We start from the raw sequence: 23589 nt of genomic DNA on the forward strand, positions 1-23589 counted from the left end.
ATAATTCAATTATATTGTTCATTGAATTGCACAAACATAATATCAAGATTATATGATCTTGTTATTGTTTTACCAATTTATGTTAATGATTAATAAATTTGAGCAAGCTGTAATTCAAATTTAGCAAACTTTGCTGTTAAAGTTAATATTTGACACATAAAGAATGTCACAATTATGAAAAATGTATTGCCTTCATGTGTGAAAGCAATGACTTTATCTGTGATTTTGCATAGATTTGATTGATTTGATACATATACTGTATATACATAATGTTTTCAACAATATCGTCCAGCCCTGTTGATAGTATCTTTGTCATCTTTCATTCAGTCAGTGCGTCATATAATCTACTTATGTAACAGTGTAGTCTTTAAGACCTTAGGAATGTGAGAAATGAACCCACAATGAAAAGCTAAAGTTGCTGATGGACATGGATGTAACCCATGGGTGTAGCTTGGGTAAGAGTCCTGAAATCTGAGATGATCTGAATGAGGTTAGTCATTATACACATAATACCTGTAGCATATGTTACATAATATGTCTCCTTGGTTTAACTGGTGCATTATCTATTGTAATAGATTAGATGTAATAGATCCATTTGGTTGTTCACCTGAGAACTTTAAACTTGAGAACCATTTTGGAAATAGACCAAAACACAAATTGTTTTTCATCTGTATTTCTGAACAGATCCAATACACAAAAAAATGTGTTTGTACTCCATTAATGCCATCTGAAGTTATGATAAATGCTGAGCTAGCATTGTTCCATCTCTGGGCCTCATCTCTGTCTCTTCTGAGATTGGGTGAAAGGAAAACAAACCATGTATCCCACATAAAAAGGTGGAATTCTGTTTGCAGAGATGATCAAGAGCAAGGATTAGCACATCTGAAGCAGCAGCGGGTAATGGGCCTTTCTGTTTTTCTTGGCCTGTACGTCAGTGATCGCTCCACTGCAGAGGACATGGAAGATGGTTGATGGGTGATTTGAGGCTGCAGGACATTTTGTTCACCTTGCAAGTTGGCCAGGAGGGGAGAGGGGAAATTGTTCAACACAAAATCCTGAACAAGCGAGGAATAAATCAGAAACTGAATGCTGATTAATGAATACCTACTAGTTACTGATTAAGGATTATGTAATAGATGATGGTGAGTTTAACACATAGCTCAGTTTTCTCATCATAAATAGTAGCCTACCACGCCGTCTGTGAAAACAGTTCTATGATGTCTTCTGAGGGCACCAGGCGATTTAGGCTGCATTATGGGAAATGCAGCATTTAGTGTTTATGCCAGCTGACTCACACATGAGAATAAAAGTTGGTATATGTCTCCTGCTTTGCTTCACCCATTCTTGATCCCATCTGTCACTTGCAAGACCCTACACTTTCTGAATGCCTAATAAAAAATCAATCAAGATCCACTTTGATGAACTAACGTTTAAGACTTTTTTCATGATGTTTGCCATGGTTGGATTAACCTGCTTTTGGGTCCCAGAGCACAACGTTATTTATTTATTGTAACCTTATGTGTTTCTTTAATGTACAATTTCAGTTTTAAAAGTTACTACTAACTGCATCTGTCAGATAAATGTAGATGTGTAAAAAGTACAGTATTTTCCTCAGAAATGTACTGGAGTAGAAGCATTTATTACTGAACAAGCCCATCAGGCACAGGCCCATGGGTCCAAGGGATCGGGTGGCGGGGCTTTAAAAGGGGCCCTTTGTGTCACAATCCGTCCATAAGTATAACTACCATGAAATGGAAGTACTCAAGTACAGTACCTCAAAATTGTACAAATACAGTACTTTAATAAACGTACTTAGTTATATTACGCCACTGGTGAGCTAAAAAGACACCATGACTCGTTATTACCTCACCATGATATAGGGTAACATTTTTAGAATCGTTTTTTAAAGCTGCGACAGGTGAGAATAAACGAGCTCCCTCTTACACATGTAAAGTAGTCACTGTAGGTTAATGGGCGGTACACCCCCCCCCCCCCACACACACACCCCCACCCCCCCACCCCACACACACACACACACACACACACACACACACCCCTCCTCCCCCCATCGTGATTTCACTACATGTCACTTCCTGCCGTCAGACAGCCAGTTCAGGCCAGTTCACTACCGCTGTAGTACTCAGTCTGTCCCACTGAGCTGTCAAGGCATAGCAGCACTCCGCTCTGCTTGTCCGCTGCGACAACATTTTTCAATCCAACTTAGTCAATTTTTCTCCTCAACGACGTTTTCCTTCAGATAACAGCTACTCTTGTCTCACCATGACTCGAAGGTGATCTTCAGAGTGTCCAGGTGGTTCTGGGTGAGTGTGTTTTTTCTGAATTATGTTTGCGGTTTGCCTTCATCGCTGTCATCATCACCCATGTGTCAGTTGCTACCAAGCGGGGCTAAAGCTAAAGTGGTAACGTTAGCATGTGTGTGTGTGTGTGTGTGTGTGCGGACGTCAGCCGTTCTCCTTCTTGCGCAAAGGCAGGAAAAACAGCCATGGCTGCAATTGAATCGCCGTGTCCTTCCAGCAATGTTTGAAACCGAAAGCAAGAATAACGTTTGGAGACACATGGACGCTATTATTCAGCTAGTCACTAAGTAGCGGGCTAACAATGAAGCTTGGCTAACCATAGCCAGCTAGCCAACATCCAGCGATGTCTTCCCGACGAAGCGCTTCCCTGGCAGCCTAGGGCTTGTAGCCATGATTCGTTGTCAACAATTTGGCATATATCGTGATGCAGTTAACACTAGCTAGTGAAAGACAACCATATGGTGATCTAGATCCTGCCACAATGTAAAGCTCTTAACATTGAGGATACACATTACACAGATGTGATAGTGTTTTTGGTCTTTCTAATATTTAGATATAAAGATACTTTTCAAACAGTATTGTGGGTCGTTTCATTACAATCAAAAAGTACCACTGTAGAGGCTTTAAACAGCTTGCTAACACACCTCCTTTCTGACAGCTTCATTCCTTTTCCAAACACCTGCCATACTGATCAGGTTTCTAGTTAGGCAGCGTAATGAAATTATCAATAGCCTCACATTTTAATAATAATAATAATAATATAATTTTTGTGTACCTCCAAAACAACAGGATAGAAACAATATGTTTAAGGGATGTTAAAAATAAAACATTGTTTTTACAGCCAGGGACTGAAGTATATTGACACCATCTATCTTACTCCAAATTCAAAATAAAAATAGAATGAAACTCACATGGCCCATTCAGATTGTCCATGATTAGACAACTTAACTTGCACTGTCTATTATGTGCTGTGTTACATAGCAGTATGAATGCATACAGAAACCAAAGCTAGCCAATGACCAGTGTTGCATCAAAATTACATAGCAAAGTTGTTGTGACATGTCCTGATGGTATGAATTGATTGTATATATTAATTTGCACAGTTGTTACTTGTGAAACAAATCTTCACAGATTGTCTGAGTTGTGTTTTTTACCGTTGTATTCATTCTATTTGGAATATATGTCAAACGTACAAAACATAATCAGGAACATAATAAAAGCGAAAACAGGATGTAGATCTCGATTCAGATTGTGCATTGTGATTCTTCTCAACAAGTGATATGATCTTTTGGTCAGATTGCGATAGATGAATAGTTAATTAATTAGATGGAAGAAAAGAAAAGATTAAAGAAACAGATGGTGTACAACTTGTATTCATCACTTTATATTCATCAACTTTATATTTTAAGATAAATAAAATTCTTGTTTTTTAGAATGTCTATAAATGTTCTCCACATCTGCTCAAAGCCTTTGGATTTTCCCTTTAATGCAAATTTTAGTTTTTCCATAGAGAGCGAGCTTGAAAGTCTTTTTAGCTATTGGCTAAGAGAGGCTTTATTGGATTTTTCCATCACACAGCAATTGTATATTTGACATGTAAATAATGAAAATGTACCATGTTTTGGCTTCTCACAACTTAAGTAACATACAGTAGGAAATGAACCAAGTAAACATAACATGAGGCTGAATTGTCTGAATTTAGTATACATTTAAAACACAATTTAATTCATGGTAGTATTTAGTAAAGGCACCTTTTGGCTTATGTGGAAGTCTCAGTTTTGCAGTGGATTTGAGCGCTTTCTCCTTTTGTTCTTTGCAAGACACTTTAGGCTCTGTCAAATTGCATGTGGACCATGAGTGAACAATAATTTTCAAGTCCTCTCAATTTGATTGAGGTCTGGACTCTAACTTTACCACTACACTTTATTTCTGGGTCTCCCAGAAGCCTTCTGGCAAACACCAGTCAAGATGCCATGCAAGTTATTTTCAACTACGGTTTTCTTATAGACAATGAATCTGCCATAAAGCTGAAACACCCGAATAACAGTTGGTTTATATGCACAATGGCTCTGATCCTTCACAATGACCCCTTCCCGTAGCTCCTTCAGAGGTGCCCTAGACTTCTTGGTGGACTCCCTCATTAGTGACCTTCTTAAGCAGACACTGAATGTACAAGGGTCTTATAGGTGTTCATATTCCATTTTGCCGTTCCACTTTGCTGTCTTTGGCCTTACTGTGCTGTTGACATTTAGTATCTTGGAATATCCTTTTTGTATAACTGGTAGTTCATCACTGCCTTGTTGTACATTTGTTTGGAATATTGTTTTGTCCTAATGATACAGATTTTGCCAGATTATGTAGACTTTGGCACACCTTATTTAGTGTCCTTTCAACCTTATGCAACAGTTGACATGATTGAAGTTTGTTACAGCAAAGGAAATGAATGTTTATTGAATACTAATTTATTATATCTGTAGTTAATTTAGATCAGTTTATGGAGATTTATTGTCACTTAGATGGTAAAGAGCCTTGAGCTGGTGTGGCTATGCCCACATTGCTTGTGGTTGCATGCTGTCAGTGTGGATATTGTTAATTGAGACTGCTGGCTGCTATTTTTTTTATTTGTGCCCCGGCATAGCTGGCATACCCAGACCACAAAAGGTTTCAGTAAACAAAGGATGAGAAAAGGATTGGAGGCTTTATATAGCCAGCACCAATCAGTTTAAAAATATCCTGATCAAGTTCAAGTTTGTTTGTGTAGCACAAATACTAATTGCACACAGCAGCTCAGGAGATATGTATTCATTGTCTATTCCCTTTTCTGTTTATATATGTTTTCTGTGGTGCCACAGTGAGGCTTAGGCGATAATTAGTTTGTCTAGCTTTAATGGGAATGTGACCTTTGAGTTGTGAGGAATAATATCAACACAGTGTTTTGTTTTCATTCCTTCAGTTTATAAGAAGAAAAGCTTCCCACTCTCACACATAACCTGTGCAGCTTTTGACCACACTATTAAGGATTAAGAGGTGAGATGAAAGTAGGAACTGAACCACTGCTTGAACAAAATATCTCCAATTAATTCTTGACATATTCATCATTGATAGTGGAGAAATAGGAGTCATTTTGTCTTTAACATGATTTAGCAACATTTGTGATAAATTCAAATTGTGCATGCACCGCAGTCAGTGAGAAGGCTACTTGTAAGTCAACAAGTCAATTTTCAGAGTTTGCGTAAAAGTATACCATCCACTGAATTTAAATTTGAACTGACTAGTCCTTTTGAAAGCTTCACTGTTTAAAATGTTCACACTTCATAGTTTTAAATATTTGTATCTGTATGTGTAGACTAGATCAGTGAAAGTCAGTGTGTGCCTATTGGGATCACGCTTCACAAGGCACACAAGAAAAAATATATATGAGATACCTGATGTACGTATAGTAAAAGTTATTGACATGCGATGCAACCATGTGTTTTAAACCATGATGCATTTGTAGAAACCACTCTTTTTTTTTTTTACATAGAAGCATTGTTTTTAACTTGATGTGATTTGTATTTGGTTAACCATTTTCCATTGCAGTAGTTAGACTTCCTCAATCATTTGGCAGTACAGAGAGAGAGATAAATATGCTACTAGTTTGAGTTTTTTCTTCTTCTGCTGGAATTAAGTCAAGATCTTGTCCATGTGCATTTTTTGTGGTTACTTCATGCACCAGGTCGCAAAGATATACAGTACTGTTTGCATTTATGCTTTGGTCGTTATTCATATTTGTCTTAGAAAAATTAGACTTGGGTAAACTATGGGATGAGTTTCATAATTGTTAAAAAAAAAAACATCTTGCAGTTTCTGGCATCATGTGAGTATATCTAAGAGACGAGTTTAACTCGCTTAATCCATGTTACACATCTGTGTACAGATTCTTGGAATGAAGGAATCGACTAATTGTACTTGCCCTTCTCACCTTTTGAATTCCTTCTTCTCTGAGAGAGAGCCTGAGGTCTTGTCCAAACTGGAGATTTGGAAGCTGTTTAGTCTCAGTTTAAGAAGTGAGGCGCCAATATTCAATGGGCTTTTGAGCCAGTACCTTAAGACTTTTCACAGGTGAGTTTTAAAACAGCAGACTGTGATGGAAGGCCTGCCAGTGTTGATTCAGAGTAGAGATGAGAAATATCCTGACATGGTAAAAGTCCTCTCCGCAGCCCAGCACTGTTTGGTGTTGGAGCCTGAGTGCAGCACGTTAGAGAAACAGATCTTTCTAGTGCCGGTATAGCGGTTTGCCTCCAACAAGACCAGGACAAGCCAGCGGCCGGCATCAGTGGAAGCGAGAACATTTTGAATGAAAATAGAAACAACTGTGAAATTTGACACAGTAATGTTAACCTGAGAGCAGAGTTGTGCAATTAAATGAATACAGTGTGGATTGCGAAGGGACTCAGTTCATCGCTGATCGAAATTCCCATTCTGATTATGGATGATAGTATTAGATCAGGACTATCTAGCAAATCAAGTACTTCTTCATTTCACAATTAATTTTAAGATTTTACTTTTAACGCCTTTTATAGTCTAGTTTGGTTTTAATCTCATACATACAAATGTAATCTGGGGTCCTTCGGCAAGAACGGCTTGACTCCATCACTGTTACAACCTCAGAATGCTGAGTTTTGGTTTTCAGGTGCTGTTGGGACTTGTATGGCAGATCGCAATTAGTTTTTTTTGTGGTGTGTCCCACACCGTTGGCTCCATCTCTCTTATCAGCAGCTGTTTTGGCAATTCAACAAGTTAAATTGCTGTCGGAGGCAGTCTGTGACAGAAAGATGTGGTTAGGGCTCTGGATAGACTCCTCCTTAAAATGCTCCTGCTGATGATGATGATCATGGAGCAGCTCAAGTAATTAAATGCTATAAAGCAGCCATTTTTACATACCTGGTAAATCTGTGAAACAGATGACCACAGCTCAGTAGCTGTTGACAGCACTAATCATCTGGCATTATGACAGTGATACAGCCTCACACTTGTTGCATCCTGAGTTGCACTCTGGTTCTAAACTGGATGAGATGCTGTGTAGCAAGAGGCAGCTGCTGAAAATGCGACTCTTATGCTCTGTGGACATATGAAAAGCAGGTGCATTAGAAAAAAAAACTCAAAAGTGCGTTTTTGAGAGGGCGAAAGAGTTGTAAGACTTCCATTTGCTCTATTAGCTTCTAGCGTGATATCACTGTAACATTCACCAGGCACTTGCAGCCCAAAAATACTCCCTGTTGGACTGCATCCTCAGGTCTGGCTGGGGCTAGATGGGAACATAAATTGTCTCATGGGCGTGTTTGATTGAGATTGCGCCATGAAGACACTGTTATATGAGTCATATTTATTTCCTTCCCTTATTTCTCAAATTGGAATTGTAAGATTAATATATTTGATTTACATCATGTATTATTCATCTTGGTGTAACCTACCACAGAGACATTATATGACATTTACAATTTTGGCTCATGAAATTATAGGAAATATCTGAATAGAACGCAAGACAAATGCATCTGAAGTGTGATGCATTCCAAGCAACCCCCAGATATTCACCCCCAGCTTTAAGACTTTGGTTTTGCTCTGTTCTCACAGCAGTAAATTAGTGGTGAAGACATTTGCTGCTCTGACCAGAACAGCAAACCTGGAACGGTGTTTACATTTAAACACAAATCAAAGCTTCTTGAAAAAAGCAGATGATAAGACAAAAGAAACAACTGATAATGGCTACGGAGACCCACACTGGACATTCCACAGGCCTACTTGGCAGCAGGGTGGTTGCTGCCCTGCCATGACTGTTGTTTAACTTCTAACGCTATTTACAGAAGAATTTGATATTTTCCAAATTGGGATGAAATTAGCAGACCAGTCCCATATCACTGTTTGATAGACATAATCAAGGCAAGTCATTTGTACCTTAGCACATGTGCACTCACAGCCACCCTAAGACACTTTTCTGCAGATATCCTGAAGCCCCCCTTCTTCTCACTGCCCCTCTCATCTGCTCTTCTATAGACAAGAGAATATGTAATCCTGATCCTAATCCTAAATGCCAGAACATTGTCATTTGTCTGTTATTAATCTTTAAATGTCTGTATCTGTAGTCTTACTCCTATTGATAGGTTTGTGATCATTTACAGTTAACTCTGCAAGCTATATGTTGAAGAAACTCGTATATTAGTATTTCCATTACCATTAGAGATAAATTCTGTGTTTGGTCTTGTTAAAATCCCCTCAGCATCAGGATGCCAGGTTTTTATTCATTGTAATTATTTAATAACAAAATACAGTTATTTAAGAACTTGTCTGAAAAAGTTAAATGTGTGGCATATGGCCTCTACTGGACACATGCCACCTGGAAGGAGTGTAAACCTGACAATTCGAGCGACCCACAGATTGTCTAGGCATCTTTCTGAACCTCTTGCCTAAAACTCTCTATAAAAGAGCATTGCTGGAATGCTATAGGTGCCCCATTCTGTCTCCACATTGCTCTGCTGATCTCAACTTCATCAGAATCTTCATCCTCACCTTTGCTGCTGCATCATCATCTTCTCCCTCACAGCAGATGCTGCTGTGCTGAATCAGCGGTTGCACAGAAACACAAGTAGCATATACTTTATTTTCTGCTAATGGTAAATTCAGAAATTAACTGGCTTTAACTGGCTTCTCTATCCAAACATGATTCTAAATTTACCACAGATTTTACCAGCTTCATTCCAGTAGAGACTGCATATATTGGTTTATTCACCTGTTAGATATTTCCCTCATCAATTCATCTTTTCTTTCACTGTAGCATTTCTGTGTGTGTAGTTAGTTGTTATTGTTTTATGTCAGTCTTTGTTAGTAGTGTGTAGTATTAAAGTATAAATTTGTTGCCTGTGTTTTGTTAACAACACTTAACGTATCCAATCTTTGTTGTTTGTTCTACCTAATTCCCTCTTAAAGTCAGTTTGTACATTACAGACACTCTGGACTGATCACCCAGAGAAATGGTTATTAGTTTTGTGGTGCTGATGCTGAAATTATTTCGCTAGTCAAATAATTAAAAGGGTTCTGCCTGATATTTTCCCCTAATTGAACAAAATTTTCGTACAAAATATAGAAATGTTGAGTAATTCAATAGCCTGTTACATTCATGTAGAAATATTACATCCAGGTTCATTATGTACCAATAAGCTGCTCTAAGAAGTGTTTTAATCTCTTGCACAGTGGTATCAGCAGTTTTTCATAGTCTGTCAAGCAACGCCACTGTTAATCCAAGAGCATGTGGTGTGACTTAAAACTTTGCACACATTTGATCTGCAGGATTATTTTTTTCCCAGCCCTTTCCCTCCACTTTTTTTCTTATGGGTACTTGACAGTAGTGGAGTCCACATATAGTCCCTGTACAGCTCTCTTTGTCCTCTTCCGCTCCCTGATCTCATCCATGTAAACTTTCCTTTCCCCTTACATGGATCATAGTTGGCTGTAATGCCAACAGTTCTTCTCACTTGTTGTGATCTAAAGCCCATGTATGTCATCTGAAAACATACAGTATGAGTATCTATGATATGTGAGGCCAATGTTTTGAATAATGTCTTTGAGAATCGATAGGTGAGTTTGAGTAGGTGATTCAGCTTTAACTGTGTTTGAAGTTTGAGAAGAATGAAACTCTTGATTTCTCCTTAGTCAAGTTGTTAAAAGAGAATTGCTCAGTTAATCATGTTGTCAGTGGTGATGGGCTCTTAGAGCTGACTGAGGAAGAGTTTTTAGTTCAGACAGCAGAGGAAGGCAGGTGGTCATACTTTTTTTTTTTTTTTTTTTTAAGGCCAGTGGCTGCAGTGATAAACAGCTTGATTGGCCCTTGCTTGGCTATAATACCCCATGAGTAGGAGGGGAAGTGATAAAGAAAGCACATTGAGTGCAGAGCATGATAGCAACAAAACACTTTTTCCTCCAAATGCTTCCATGAATTATAGGCCTCTGTCATTAGGTCATGACTCATTGTTCACTTTTTCCTTTTTGTCTGTGTGTTGAAGAATAGGGCAGAAAGGGAAAGGAGTATGTGTCTACTCTTGGCTATTGTCTTGAGTTATTTATTTGTATACTTTTGCTTTGCTCGAGTATTAGGGTTGCGCAATCTTAACCATAGTCCGATCGTCCTTTCGTCATCCTGTGAAATTGCAGATAGCCGATATTAATGGTTTTTCAAGCAACATTGCCAAACATTTTTTGATACAACTGGTCAAATGTGAGCATCTGGTGTTTTTCTTTGCTAATGTGACTGAATGTATTGCTGATAGTTAGTTGAAAGCAGTTGATAAATTGGAGAAACAGAGAACTCATTACACAGTCAATTAAATTACAAATAAACTGTGTCTTTAGATAATTATCTCATAATATTTTGGCTGTGGTTGATCACAGAACCAGATCTGCTTTTGGACTCAAAGAGTTAGTCATGTTTTCTACCTGTGTTGTGTTTTGATACATCTATACTTGGTTGATTATTTTCTGACATGTTACAATTTCTTTCCAGGAACACTGATGATTGTCATGTTCAACTTGTTTGAAACATGACATTGTTTTTTTGTTTTTTTTCTTCCAAGCCAGCATTGCTTATTAATACAATAGCAGACTAATCAAATGCGAGACAACAATGTGGCTTTAGGCTGGGCTTGAGGAATCTATTAATATCTCTGAAGTCATGCTGACTCCTAGAGGCCCCGAACATGGTCCTCTATATTCCAGTAAGAACACTGGTTTCTCCTGTTATCCTCCTATTCACAACGGAAGAGATAATTTATCTGTTGTTTTTTTTCGTTACTGTTTCTGGTGGGAAAACAGGGAAGATTTATTACATTATATCATTAGCATTTGTATGGGATGGGAACACCATGCCTTGTTAGTAGAGAGGAATCAGGAGGAATCACCTGATGTTATTTCAGCTGCTGCCATTTCAGCATGAAGTCATGATTTATTTGCTCAAGGCATTGTTTATCATGTTGTTGATACCTACAGTACCTAGGTTCTTTTGTCACTGGGGGAAATAATAACTGGGAATGGAGTGTAAAATGAACAGGGTCAGCAAAGGACAGGATTAGTGGCAACAGAAGTCCACATAAGCTGGTGGGAACAGGAAGATGTAAATCTGAATTTTACATGATGGTATTTAACCTCTAGCGTGATGTCGTCCATGAAATTCTAGTCCTAAAATTAGCAGAGTGGACATGGTGTGGGATATTCCATGATGCTGACAATTTATTTATGGACTTCAGTTCACTTCAGATGGTTCACTCATTCCTAATACCTCAATTTTCAAAAAATTCCACAATGTTGTGGTTAGCAGGGGCAACCAGACCAAATAAAATGATTGACAGTGGTCCAAATGTGGTTGCCTGTGGCCAATGAAATTAAACTCATTTTCATCAGTTTGTAGTCTTTCAGAGATAAGTCTAAAGTGTATTTCCATTATCTTGTTGAATGGAAATGATGAATATACTCTATAGAAAGTATATCAGTAAACACCTTGTCATGCTTTATATTACCTGGTTGGTTTGAAATTTCTTCTGCTGCAGCTCATTAACTATTATTGTTAACCTGCACTTCATTAAGTTAATTTTGTGTACATAGCTGAAAGACCCTTGTGGGAAGTTTTGTGATGTCCACTGTTTGTAATTGCTTGTTTTTCCCCAGGGTTCCAGGTTGGTGTGGTGAGAGAGCAAGCTAACTACGGGGAGGAGGACCGCCTGGGGCATCGTGTCCCTGGCTCTCAAGGTAACTAGAAACTTTTATCTCTTTTATGTTGCTGGACTGTTGAGGAGATGCAGCCTAGGAGAAGAAGAACAGCAAGTGTTTCTTACTGACTAAATTGCACAGATTTTTGACATATGAATGCGCAACAAATTCACTGTAACCCAGTGGGACATCCATGAAATTACCCAGAAGCTTCTCCAATGTCTAAGTCACTGCTTTGGGCTCTGGTTGAGCGTAAGCTAGTTATGTTTTTTTCCCAGAAGTGATTTGGTCATTTTCATGTCCTATGTAGCAAGATACCTTCACCACACTCTGTAAATCCCCTTGAGCTGACTGCACTGCAAATATACTGACAGAACCTAACAAACTTGTTTTATTTAGGGAACAAACGATTACCCTAGATCTGTTTGGTTGTTTGATGATATACATTGACGAAGCTGTGCTAATTATTTGGATTGACTTGGGGATCCTGTGTTATTTTGTTATGTTATTGATTGTAAAGCAAAAATGATGTTTGAATGGCAGTTTGTGTTAATTTTTTACCCAGTTCCAATATACTGTATATTATCTTACTCTCTACACTAAGACACAGTTTTCTTACCATTTTAGCCAATAACAGCATCAAGTGATCAGTTCTTTCTTTTATTCTCACTATGATATATTCTATCTTAACATTGTTTCTTAATATTTCTTAATACACAATGATTTTTTGACAGTGCCCCATCCATGCTCTTGCACAAGTTTGTCTGAACGAAAGTATAACTTAATTTGTCTCCAACCCCAGTTAACATGTAACATATTGGTACTTGAGCCATAAACAGGGTTAACATGTCTGGCTCGTCAGCCACAAACCTTTAACTTTGGCTGGTTGTCTGTTTGGAGCCTGTAATTATGGATGCCTTTATGTTTTCTGAGGTTGCAACCTGCTGTTACCTGAGCAGATGATTCCAACACCACAGACTGTGTAACAATCTCTGGTTTTAAAAACCACATAAAGCTGATACTTTTCAATCATTTTTGGGGGCTGTTTTTTATTGGTGTGTTATGTCTGAGTCACCATACCAGCAGCTATTTTGTGAAAGAGTGTATCCATGATGCCCTGTTGTTGGCATTTCCAGTCATTGCAGAGATTGGGGAGGGAATGTTCTTGTTTCACTGCACCCACTGCATAGCGCCGGTCAGGGGGCTGCTATTGTAAAATACTAGGAAGGGCTTGGTCCTAAGCAAAATATCCCGCTGTATGCCAGAGAAAAAGTCCAGCCGGGTGCTGCTGGCAGATAAGATCAGTGTGTGGGGGCAGTGATACAGGATCAGTGGGTGTTTTTAGGGTGGTGGGGGCAGTAGCAGGGTAGTCCAATGGGCACAGTGTCCTGTCACAGCATGCTAGCACTCCTCTGTGATATCTGGGGTGAGAGTGCTCTAACTCTCCCTGTGTTTGTGTCACTTAATGTAGTGTTTTTTGCAATTGTGTGTGTGTGTGTACTCTATCTTTTTTATACCCCTCTTTATGTATCTATGTAAGAGCATGTTCTGTCATAGGTATCTCTGAATCACATTCTGCTTAAGTGGGCTTTCATACCAAAGACAGTCACAGCACTGCATAAAGAGGGAAAGCGAAACTCACTGCACTGCCTTGAATTTGAGGCCAAAATTTAACTTCAGTCAGCTTTGACCCCAACGTATTCTGACATGTAAATAGCATAGCATTCTCGCAAAAAGAGAGTGTGTGGCTGTAATTAGTCTAAAGGGAATATGCAACAGAATGTATATTCAGGGTTAGACAGTTTGTATTGTTTTGTTTGTATATTCCATTTTGAATTAATCTTTTGCAAGTTGTAGTTGAATGAATGTGTCATTGAATGACTTGTATGAAGTATTTTGACTATTTACAAATAATTGCTTAATGTAATGCATTTTGGTGTGGATACTACCTTGTACAAGCTACGCGTTTTTTATGGGACAGCCTGAAGTCTGTTTGTATGTCTCTTCTTCCACCTACCCTCCATCTCTCTGCCAGTCTTATTCTTTTTCACCCAAAACTGGCTCTCTTAGTTATGACATGCCTTTCTTTCGTGTAAGTGTTGTGGACAGTGTAGATGACACTGATCAGTTCTCCAGTAATCTCCAGAATTCCAATTACAACATGTAAACAAAGAAACCAGGCATTGATTTCCACCTGTAATTTGTTACTTTCTACATGTCTTGTGCTACAAAAGACATGTAGAAATTTACAGGCTAACGCTTGTCCACCAATGTTTTGGCCGGTTGGCATCTTAGCAGGGCATGATGGGAATGTCACCAGTTCCAAGAGAAACCCCAGCGAAATCCTGAGTGCACCTGATCGACCAATGGATTACCAGCTCCTGTCCTTGAAGCCAGTAGCCTAATTAGCTTCTTTTTTAATGCCCACTCACAGTTTGATTGTTCACACACGGTCAGCTTCACTGTTTTTCTCTGTAACTCAATGCAGTACATAAGCCACAGAGTGGAAAAGTAACCTGCTGGAGCTTGGTATTGCTTTTAACCTCATAGACAGATTGTCTGCAGCTGAACTAACATTTCTATGGGCCTGTTCTTTTTGACCCAGATGCCCCTCTGTCAATATCAATGCAGAATTCAGATACACACTCACACAAAGTGTGCCTTCCTTGGCAGCTGGCTAGTCCTCTGGGACAACTGAGAGGAGGAAAGAGGGATGAGCTTGATATTTGGTAACACACATCTGATGACTCAGTTGGTCTGTGTGTGGGTGTGCTGACACTCTTAAGAGATAATCTCAGGTGTTCTGAGGTCAAGCAGCTGTCTGAGAAGAGTTGCACATTCTTATAGTTGGAGTATATTCATGTGCTCTAATGAACTATGGACCTCTGATAACTTTCCTGTACATCGGACCCACAGACAGTTATGTCTTCCTTTGTTAATGCTCTTTTCCCACACAAAGTTAAAGAGCTCACACTGGGTTCAAGAGACTTCACCAGAGTTTAGAAAAACATAATGATGCCCCGTCACGCTGTCCCTACATTGAGGTCCATGTGCTATCGAACATTTTGCAGTGCATGTACTTGTCTCATAGTCCTTGAACATTTTCTGTGTGGAGAGTGATTGGTGAATTGCATTGCAATGCATACCTACTGCCTTATATTAACTGTTCAAAGATTGATGGAAAGTATCATTTCAGTGATTTAGCCAATGGTCTCATCAACAGCAGAAGTAGATAGAGGGTTTGTGTCTTTACAGAAACTTTAGACAGGAGGAATGTGGGGACCACTTATTCCCTCTTAAAGGACATTGTCTCAGCACTCTTGGATTCATCACCACATCTGTCTGTTATTGTATGTATTATATTCTTATACACTGTATGCTGCTGACAAACCACTCTAAATGGATGAGGCAAAACTTAAAACAGTCTTCAAATTTACTGTACTGAAAATACACTGAATCACAATGCCACTGTATCATCAAATCCATCCATGTTGTTTGGATATCATAACACGCCCTGAGCACTCTGCTCCTATTTCAGAGAAAGTGCTTTGTTTGAAATAATGCATGAGTGCACAATCTCAGTGTTAAACAGTGAATGATGTGTTTGAGTGGGACCAAGGCTGGTTAATCAGATTTGAAGGGTGACCAGTGCCACCCAAATAGCAAACTGCACCACCACTGTGCCACTAGATTTTGATACCAGATTAAATGGTAACTGGCTGCACAGTCGCAATCCTTTTCAGTCTATAAACCCCAGCTATGAAGTGATATGGAGTTACTGCGTGATTGTGCAACTACAGAAATGCAGGAAATAATAATAGTGAATGATGATTTGGGTTTTTCCCTTCGCAACCTTTTTTACATCATTATGTAATGGAGGAAGCTTACAAAAGTGTGATTGAATGACTTGATGATACACTTCATTTTCCACACACTACTCTTTTGCATAATAAACTTAGAAGGTATCTTGTGACCCCGCCTGGGGTGTTTGACCCTCTGGTGTTGAGCCACGGTTTGATAGGCTGTTTTGGAGCTGAAATGATTTCCCACACCGTTCACCTGACATTTTGTCTGTTGTGTTTGCAGTGACTAAGGAAGGGGCTTGGCAAACTGTTCTGCAGCATGGAGAAGGAAGACCTCAAGGTCCTCAACAAGGGGGAAGAGGAGGAGATGGTAAGCTCCCTTTTTATTTTACATAGGTGGAAAGTGGGAATTATTGGTTTCAGACTTATCAGACTGCATTATGTTTTCTTCCTACACCGTCTAGGAGCTGCAGGGCTACCGTCTATGTCGTTGGCGGCTGGCCCTGGTGGGCCTTGGGGTGCTGTGTACAGGGGGCTTCCTACTCCTGGTGCTCTACTGGATGCCAGAGTGGTGCGTCAAATCCACCTGCACTCGTACCACAGCCCGTGATGCTGAAGTGGTGTTGATGCGCTCCACGGTAGGTAGCAAATAGAACTGCAATGATTGGCAGAAATTTAACCTGCAACTAATTGGATAATCAATCAATCATTTCAGTTAAATGCCACATATTTTCTGGTTTCAGCTTCTCAAATGTCGGACAAAACAAGCAAATTTAAGACATTGCTATGGGCTTCAAGACGTGGAATTTTTTGCACAATTTTTTACATTTTGTAGTCTAAGCAATTAATCAAGTAAAAATGAATAAATAAAATAATTATTATATACAGCTAATCTAAGGTGTGAGGTTTTTTATTTACATTTATATTTAAATGATATTAAAACAACAATATTCCGCAAATTAAATAAATAATTTTGTAATCAAAACTACATTAAATAACATAAAACATTCTTCCTAAAAAAAGAAAATAAGTGCACATGACCTAAATAATTTAATTTAACATGCGTTCAGTTCAACAAAAAATTGGTCTACTGAAATACTAATGGTACCAAAATAAAGAATAATAATTATAAAAATATAATAATAATAATAATAATAATAATAACAGTAATAGATGATGACAGTTATGATTCAAAGTAACTCATTCAGTTGCGCTAATTCCTACACGTCCTGTAAACAACTTCTGTCACCATGATGATGCATGCTGAGACAATCTACTACAAAACAAACTAGCTGTACATATCACACATCTCACAACTATCTTAACAATACAAAACAACTAATACTGAATTTACATTAGTTGTAGAACCAGTTTAAAAGCAGAAAAGTGAGTTTTGTAATACCTGAGAGGACCAAAGTTACCATCTTGCCCAGGCCAATGCTCATTTATTTCTGAGCTGCGCATGTGCTGAGCCTGTAGCTACAATCAATCTAGTGGATCCACAACAGCACCAGAGCAGCATCTACTGACTTCAAGGTGTATTGCCTCCATTGAAAGACTGTATGAAAAATGGGGGGGTATTTGTTTAGATAAAACCAAACTTGTAGCTTTTCTCCCAACCCACTACAGTCACACCAGCAGGAATACACTGATGACTTGCCATATAAGTGTCTGCACTCCTTTCTCTCTGTGTTGGTCCCATGCTTGGGTGCATGTATGTATATTCATCCTTGACCATGTGTGTATGAATCTGTGTCAGATTGTCGGTGTTGACTGAATTTTAGATGCACTCCTGAGGGTTGAAGCATTAGGAACCTATTTCAGTTTAAACATTTTGCTCACTTTTGTTCACTTCTTAAAGAGGCTTGAGATAGGAATTTGGTTTTGGGTTAAGGTTAGTGAGGATTAGACAGGGTAAGGCAGGGTCTGAAAATAACACCTGTCAAACACCAAATACAGCTGCATTTTTAAGGTGTATACATTGCTGTTTTAACTGTGCTGTTGAAATTTTTGGAGTGCATCACTTGATGCGTGCCAGTTGACACTCATAACAAACATCAGGCACGTCTATCTGCCTCGAGATACAGTACAGGAGTGAGCCAGGAATTTAGATCTTGTACGGGCCAAGTACAGAGGTGTTTGCAGTCAGAAAAAAAAACAGCCTGACTGTAGCCAACAACAGCATGAAGGTTTCTTTTTCTTTCTGTCAAGATCAGCTCAAAGTGTGCAACCTGTCAGAGTCCAGAAATCAGTAAATGTAGCTCATTGCAGGTATTAGTTAGCCAACGTCACTAAATCTTTACACACTTGTACCCTGTGATGAAACACACATAATCTCTATCACAACGATAGAGCAATTGCTTAAAAATTTGAACTTTTCCCTATAGTATTTTAAGATGGAAATATCATGAAAACATTTTTATACCTTTGCCCATTGATACAACACAACCTTTAACATTATAAAGAGATTATAACATAAAAATTACATAACGACATAAAGACTTTTAAAAAAGCGTGTTGCCCTAAAGTTTTAAGGTTGGTTAGTTAGTAATGAAGGGGTGTTATGATGTATTATAACAAATAATGGTCCCCAAAAGTTCAGCAGTCTAATTTTATACATGTTTTTAGGATGAGTTCCGGCGCTGGTTCCTGGCCAGGGTGCGAGTGATGCTGGCCCCAGGGAGCAACCCCTTCCACAGCCTGGAGACCCAGACCACCTCCCCCTGCTCCCCTTCTTCTCCTTCTTGCCCCTTCTCCTCCCCTGCCTCCCCCCCTCTGGCCAACGGACACACCCCTCACCCCTCCGATGGCAGCCCCGCTCAGGAGCTCATCAGAAGATTTGCCGACTACCAGCCCACACAGGTAGGCACCCATCTCAACAATATACTGTATTTACAGTATCAATCACTGTTTGGTTTCCAAATCAAATCACAATTTTTTTAAAACATATTAAAAGTCGTTCTCTCTTCCTTCTGCCCCTCTCTCTTTTGTTTCCCTCAGATTCGCTATTTTACCTTTCATAGCACAAAGTATTATTGGAATGACGAGGTGCAGAATTTTGAAGTTTTATGGTAAGCATTCTTTGATTATCTACAGAAATTGTATTTACTATGTTTATACCAGTTTTCAGGCACTATCACTGCAGAAATCTCTTCCCTTAGAGCAAGCTAAATCGGATCAGGGTTTTATCTGTCAGTGTGTGTACGGTATTACACAACAGCAGTGATAACAAAAGATAAATTGATAGGAAGACAAAATAAGCAAAACGATCACCTGGATTACCAGCTGTAGTAACAGTTAGACTTGCATTGCTGGCACTTTTAATTGTAATTAAGTGTCAACTTTGTCTCTCTCTCTCTGACCTACATTCCACCTACAGTGGCCTGGAGGATCTGCAGATCAGCTGCTCCACCCTCCACTCGGAGCACAGTGCAGGCCTGACCAGGAACCAGCAGGAGTACAGGTAACATCTCTTCTATCTTATCAACTTTAGGCAGACAGACAGGAGGTGGGTTCTCAGGCCTGGTAGTCAGATTATTCTCTTATTCTCTCTCTATGAGTTACAGTAGCTGCAGATAATAAGACCACTGCCTTGACAAAACTTTTCACATTTTCTTTGATTTCGTCAGGCCAGATGTCGATGCAGGGATTGCTCATAAGTGGCCATGGGGAAGTCAGTGCGGACATGTTGAAATGACAATGTAGACAGTACAGACGATTTCACTAATTAAAGTGCTTCAACAAAAGTGGAGAAATGGATCAGTGAAATCATTTGGTAGTATTTTTAAGAATGAAAACCTGCATACTCTTAGCCTTTAATGGTACATTGTTATGTATCTTTGCTGTATACTCTGTGCATGTATGTTTAGATATGACAGTCCTATTTACACCACTTGCCTCATGAATGTCTCTTTCATCACTTGTCAGGAGACTGTTCTTCGGAGTGAATGAAATTGCAGTGAAAGTGCCTTCTGTTTTCAAGCTGCTTATCAAAGAGGTAGGGCCCAATTTACATTAATATTTACAGCATTTTCTTTAACCCAGAGATTGAATTTCCCTTCGCCGAAAAACACCTTGTCAAATTTTGTGCTCAACTCATAGATTTTTTTTACATGGATATTGACACAATGAATGGGTTTTTATGCTAAATATTATATGTGATATAAGTGTAATTGTAATGTGTTGTCACTTTTGCATGTTTCTTAGGTAGAGCAGTAGAAATGACTAGTCAATTATTTTTAATTATTTTTATTTTTAGACTTCTGTGATGGTAAACTTAATATCTTTGGGTTTTTGACTGTTGGCTAAAAACCTGTGTTGAATATTTCAGTTTGGGATTTTTCTCCTTCAGGGATTGCTAGCAGTGTGTATAGTGGGTGTCAGGACATTTACATACTTACAATCTTTTTTTTCTGTTTCTGCAAAAGCAAACATGCAAAACCAACATTTTGCCCTGTAGAAATGCCTTAGGATATTCAGATAAACATTTGCCTATTGTTATTTCTGCATTGGTATTTAGTCAGTTGAACTGCTAACAGGACCTATATTAGCAGGGAAAATAGCTACTCATCTGCTTAATCTGCAAACAGCTACTCATCTATTTAATCTGTTTAAGGGAATCTCTGGTCCTCTGTATTCTGTACTGAGACTTTGTCCTTATTATTACTCTTTAATACAAAGTTTCTCTTAAATTTTCAATTTGATTGGTCTTTGACTCATTCCCCAGCTAGCAGATATAGAGACTTTTCTGCATACTTCTTAAAGGAAAGTGTTTGGGATATCTACTTACTATATTTCTACAATAGGAGAGCTGTATGAGAGTAAATGTTACACTAATGCCCCTTCAGACCAACACAGTAATTTTGGTTGCAACTCATATTCAACAAACCGGTTAATATTACCAAGTGGACATGTATTTATTATTATTTCACCATAAACAAACAAAATGTAATGCAAATATATCTCAAGCTTAATAAATAAGTATAAATATTAAGTGGGAATTGTGCAAACATATGGGAACTTGATCATTTGTAGTTGTTTTCTCCTCACTGCCCTGATAGCATCTTAGTTATGTCCTCAAGTGATCATCTCTGTTTTAAACTCCATTGTAGTTTTATCTACATGCTCTCACCCCTGTATTTGCCACACTGACTTCTCCCTCTGCCTCCTCCCGCAGGTCCTCAACCCTTTCTACATCTTCCAGCTCTTCAGTGTGATCCTGTGGAGTGCCGATGAGTATTACTACTATGCTGTGGCCATTGTTTTCATGTCGGTCATATCCATAGCTACCTCTCTGTACACCATCAAAAAGGTGAGCTCCACAAATTGCCAAGACTCTACTATTCCAGAGCCATTTATTATACTGCATATACTGTATATGGCAGGACCGGGTTAAAGTGAATTGAAAGTGGTAATTTGATCCATGTGCCATTCCAAATGTTCACACACAGGAGTTCAGCAATTAGCTCCTCATATTTCACAATTTGCAGCTGGGTTATGTTGACTGCAGTAGCAATTTAGATTTGTTTTTAGATGGGTTTTTTTTTTCAGATTTTATTCACATATTAAGGCACTTCTATGGCATCAGAAGGTCTTGAGAGTCCAATATAAATCCAATATTTTTGGTGACCCTCTGATCTTTCCTTTACTACCAATAGGCCAACATGTCAGCTCCATACACAAGAGGTTTCATAATCTAAATGTCAGTAAAACAGCCTTTAAAAGACAGCATGTGGTGAGTGATATTATTTTACCAGACGATATGTGTCTTACATGTCATGTGTCTTATATCACATGAACATGACATCAGTTTATCTCAATGCTTTGTTTTTTCTTTATCTTGGCTTCCATGACAGTGTGACTTTGCTATATGACACAGTACATCAAGTACCAAACAGACAGATGCGAATGCATATTACATTACATATTACATACATATTACACTGCTGTAACTTCCCACTGACTGAACTCCTCTGGTGCAATAAAATTTGTAATGTTACAGCACTAGAGCGAGACCAGGGCTAGGCTATGTCAGACACACTCGCTGCCCCACTCATGTCTAATCCAGGGTTTTCAAGCTAGCATAAAGGCTCATCTGCACACGGTCTAGTGCCCCTGGCTTCATAGCACACAAACTCAGATGAATTCACCCTTGCGGTTTAACAGGTGGTCATGAGAATCAAGAACCGCTCAGGTTTTTCATCACCGTTTTCTTTGTTTGTTTTTTTTTCCTCCAGCAATACGTCATGCTTCACGATATGGTGGCAGCTCACAGTATTGTCCGTGTGTCTGTATGCCGAGCCAACAATGGTTTGTCAATTTTTTTTGCTTTTGTGTCTCTTTTTCTGCAGACTGCCTATGTAGAGTAATTTCAATAGTAGCTCACAGCATGTATTATTCTATTCAGTTTCCAGCTTGTCTGAATGGTGCTTTCCAAACCAAACCTGACAGTAGACATTTTCTTCTTCTGTGCTGGGCCAGACTCAATTACACAGTCACCCTGCTTTGGCTGTGCTCCAGATGGCTGCTTGGGTGGGACACTGCAGGCTTGGGGGGAGGGAGAGAGAGGGACAGAGAGAGAGAGAGAGAGAGGGTTTAGCATGTACATTTAAAAGCACTTTTAAATGGATGCACAAACTTTTGTATGGCTACATACAAGTGTCTGCAAAGGTGATGCATAAGCATGTCTTATCAGCTGTAGCCAATTAAAGTTAATTCCATCCATTGAGCAAAGGAGAAAAAAATTACTTTTATGATTAGGATCAATCAGAAACCTTGCTGTGGAGGTTTGTACACCATTTACTTTTGTTTATGCATCCATTTATTGCGCTGGTCCCTGCTTGTGATGCCTCAGCTTTTCTCCCTGCTGCCTAGAGGGGCGTGAGTAATGAGATATGTGCTGAACAAGACTCGGGGGCTCTGACACACAAAATATCTCCTTTCTCATCCCCACCCCCACCCCCATCCCGCAAATCCACCATCTGCCACTGTTGGCTTATTTACACACTTTTCACCTTTATCCACACCCTTTATTTTGTTTCTTCTAATTTATTTTCCACATTTATCTTCTCCACTCCTCCATTGTACCCTCAGATATTGAAGAAATTTTGTCCACTGATCTTGTGCCTGGTGATGTGATGGTCATTCCCAGCAACGGGACCATCATGCCATGTGACGCTGTGTTGGTCAGTGGCACCTGCATCGTCAATGAAAGCATGCTCACAGGTTAGAGGAGAAACCTGAAAATTAAAGTAAATTTTGGAAAACAACAGCAATATTTGATCTATTTGTAAATAAACCCATCAACCAGCCACAGGAGACCCCAAAAATCAAAGTGCTTTCTTACTACACCTACCAGAATCCAGTATTAATATCAGCCTCCTCTCCATCAGGTGAAAGTGTTCCTGTGACAAAGACCAATCTCCCAAACCCATTGCCAGGGGAGAGGGGGGAGGAGGCTGACAGTGCCTACAACACAGAGGACCATAAGAGACACACACTTTTCTGTGGCACCAATGTCATCCAGACCCGCTTCTACACAGGCGAACTAGTCAAGGCTGTGGTGGTCCGCACAGGTATGTGTGTGTGTGTAGTGTGAGCTGTACTCCATGAAGTTTACTGAAATACAATAGTTAGCTGCAGACTAACAATAGTCTGAAGACTCATACTGTACCTCTCAAGCACTACTGCTGCTCATTACAAGAGCAATGCAGCATTTCAGAGGTCAGTAATATCCT

The 23589-nt window shown here is 39.2% G+C and overlaps 1 protein-coding gene across 2 annotated transcripts in view; it reads left to right on the forward strand.

Annotated features, from left to right (window-relative positions):
- The first annotated feature begins 2106 nt into the window (after positions 1-2106).
- The window catches only part of atp13a3 (ATPase 13A3), a 39651-nt gene continuing 18168 nt past the window's right edge, over positions 2107-23589 (forward strand). Inside the window, exons 1-12 of one of the 2 annotated variants that reach the window (XM_056378175.1) lie at positions 2107-2321; positions 12009-12089; positions 16137-16223; positions 16318-16491; positions 18482-18715; positions 18854-18924; positions 19233-19316; positions 19781-19850; positions 21030-21164; positions 22090-22162; positions 22946-23077; positions 23245-23427. In XM_056378175.1, the coding sequence (XP_056234150.1) occupies positions 16173-16223; positions 16318-16491; positions 18482-18715; positions 18854-18924; positions 19233-19316; positions 19781-19850; positions 21030-21164; positions 22090-22162; positions 22946-23077; positions 23245-23427 (1207 nt within the window). In that variant the 5' untranslated portion in view covers positions 2107-2321; positions 12009-12089; positions 16137-16172. The remainder of the gene's footprint in view (positions 2322-12008; positions 12090-16136; positions 16224-16317; positions 16492-18481; positions 18716-18853; positions 18925-19232; positions 19317-19780; positions 19851-21029; positions 21165-22089; positions 22163-22945; positions 23078-23244; positions 23428-23589) is intronic. The other variant, XM_056378174.1, reaches the window with a different exon arrangement.

Source organism: Seriola aureovittata, chromosome 6 (genome assembly GCF_021018895.1).
Source record: "Seriola aureovittata isolate HTS-2021-v1 ecotype China chromosome 6, ASM2101889v1, whole genome shotgun sequence".
NCBI lineage: Eukaryota > Metazoa > Chordata > Actinopteri > Carangiformes > Carangidae > Seriola > Seriola aureovittata.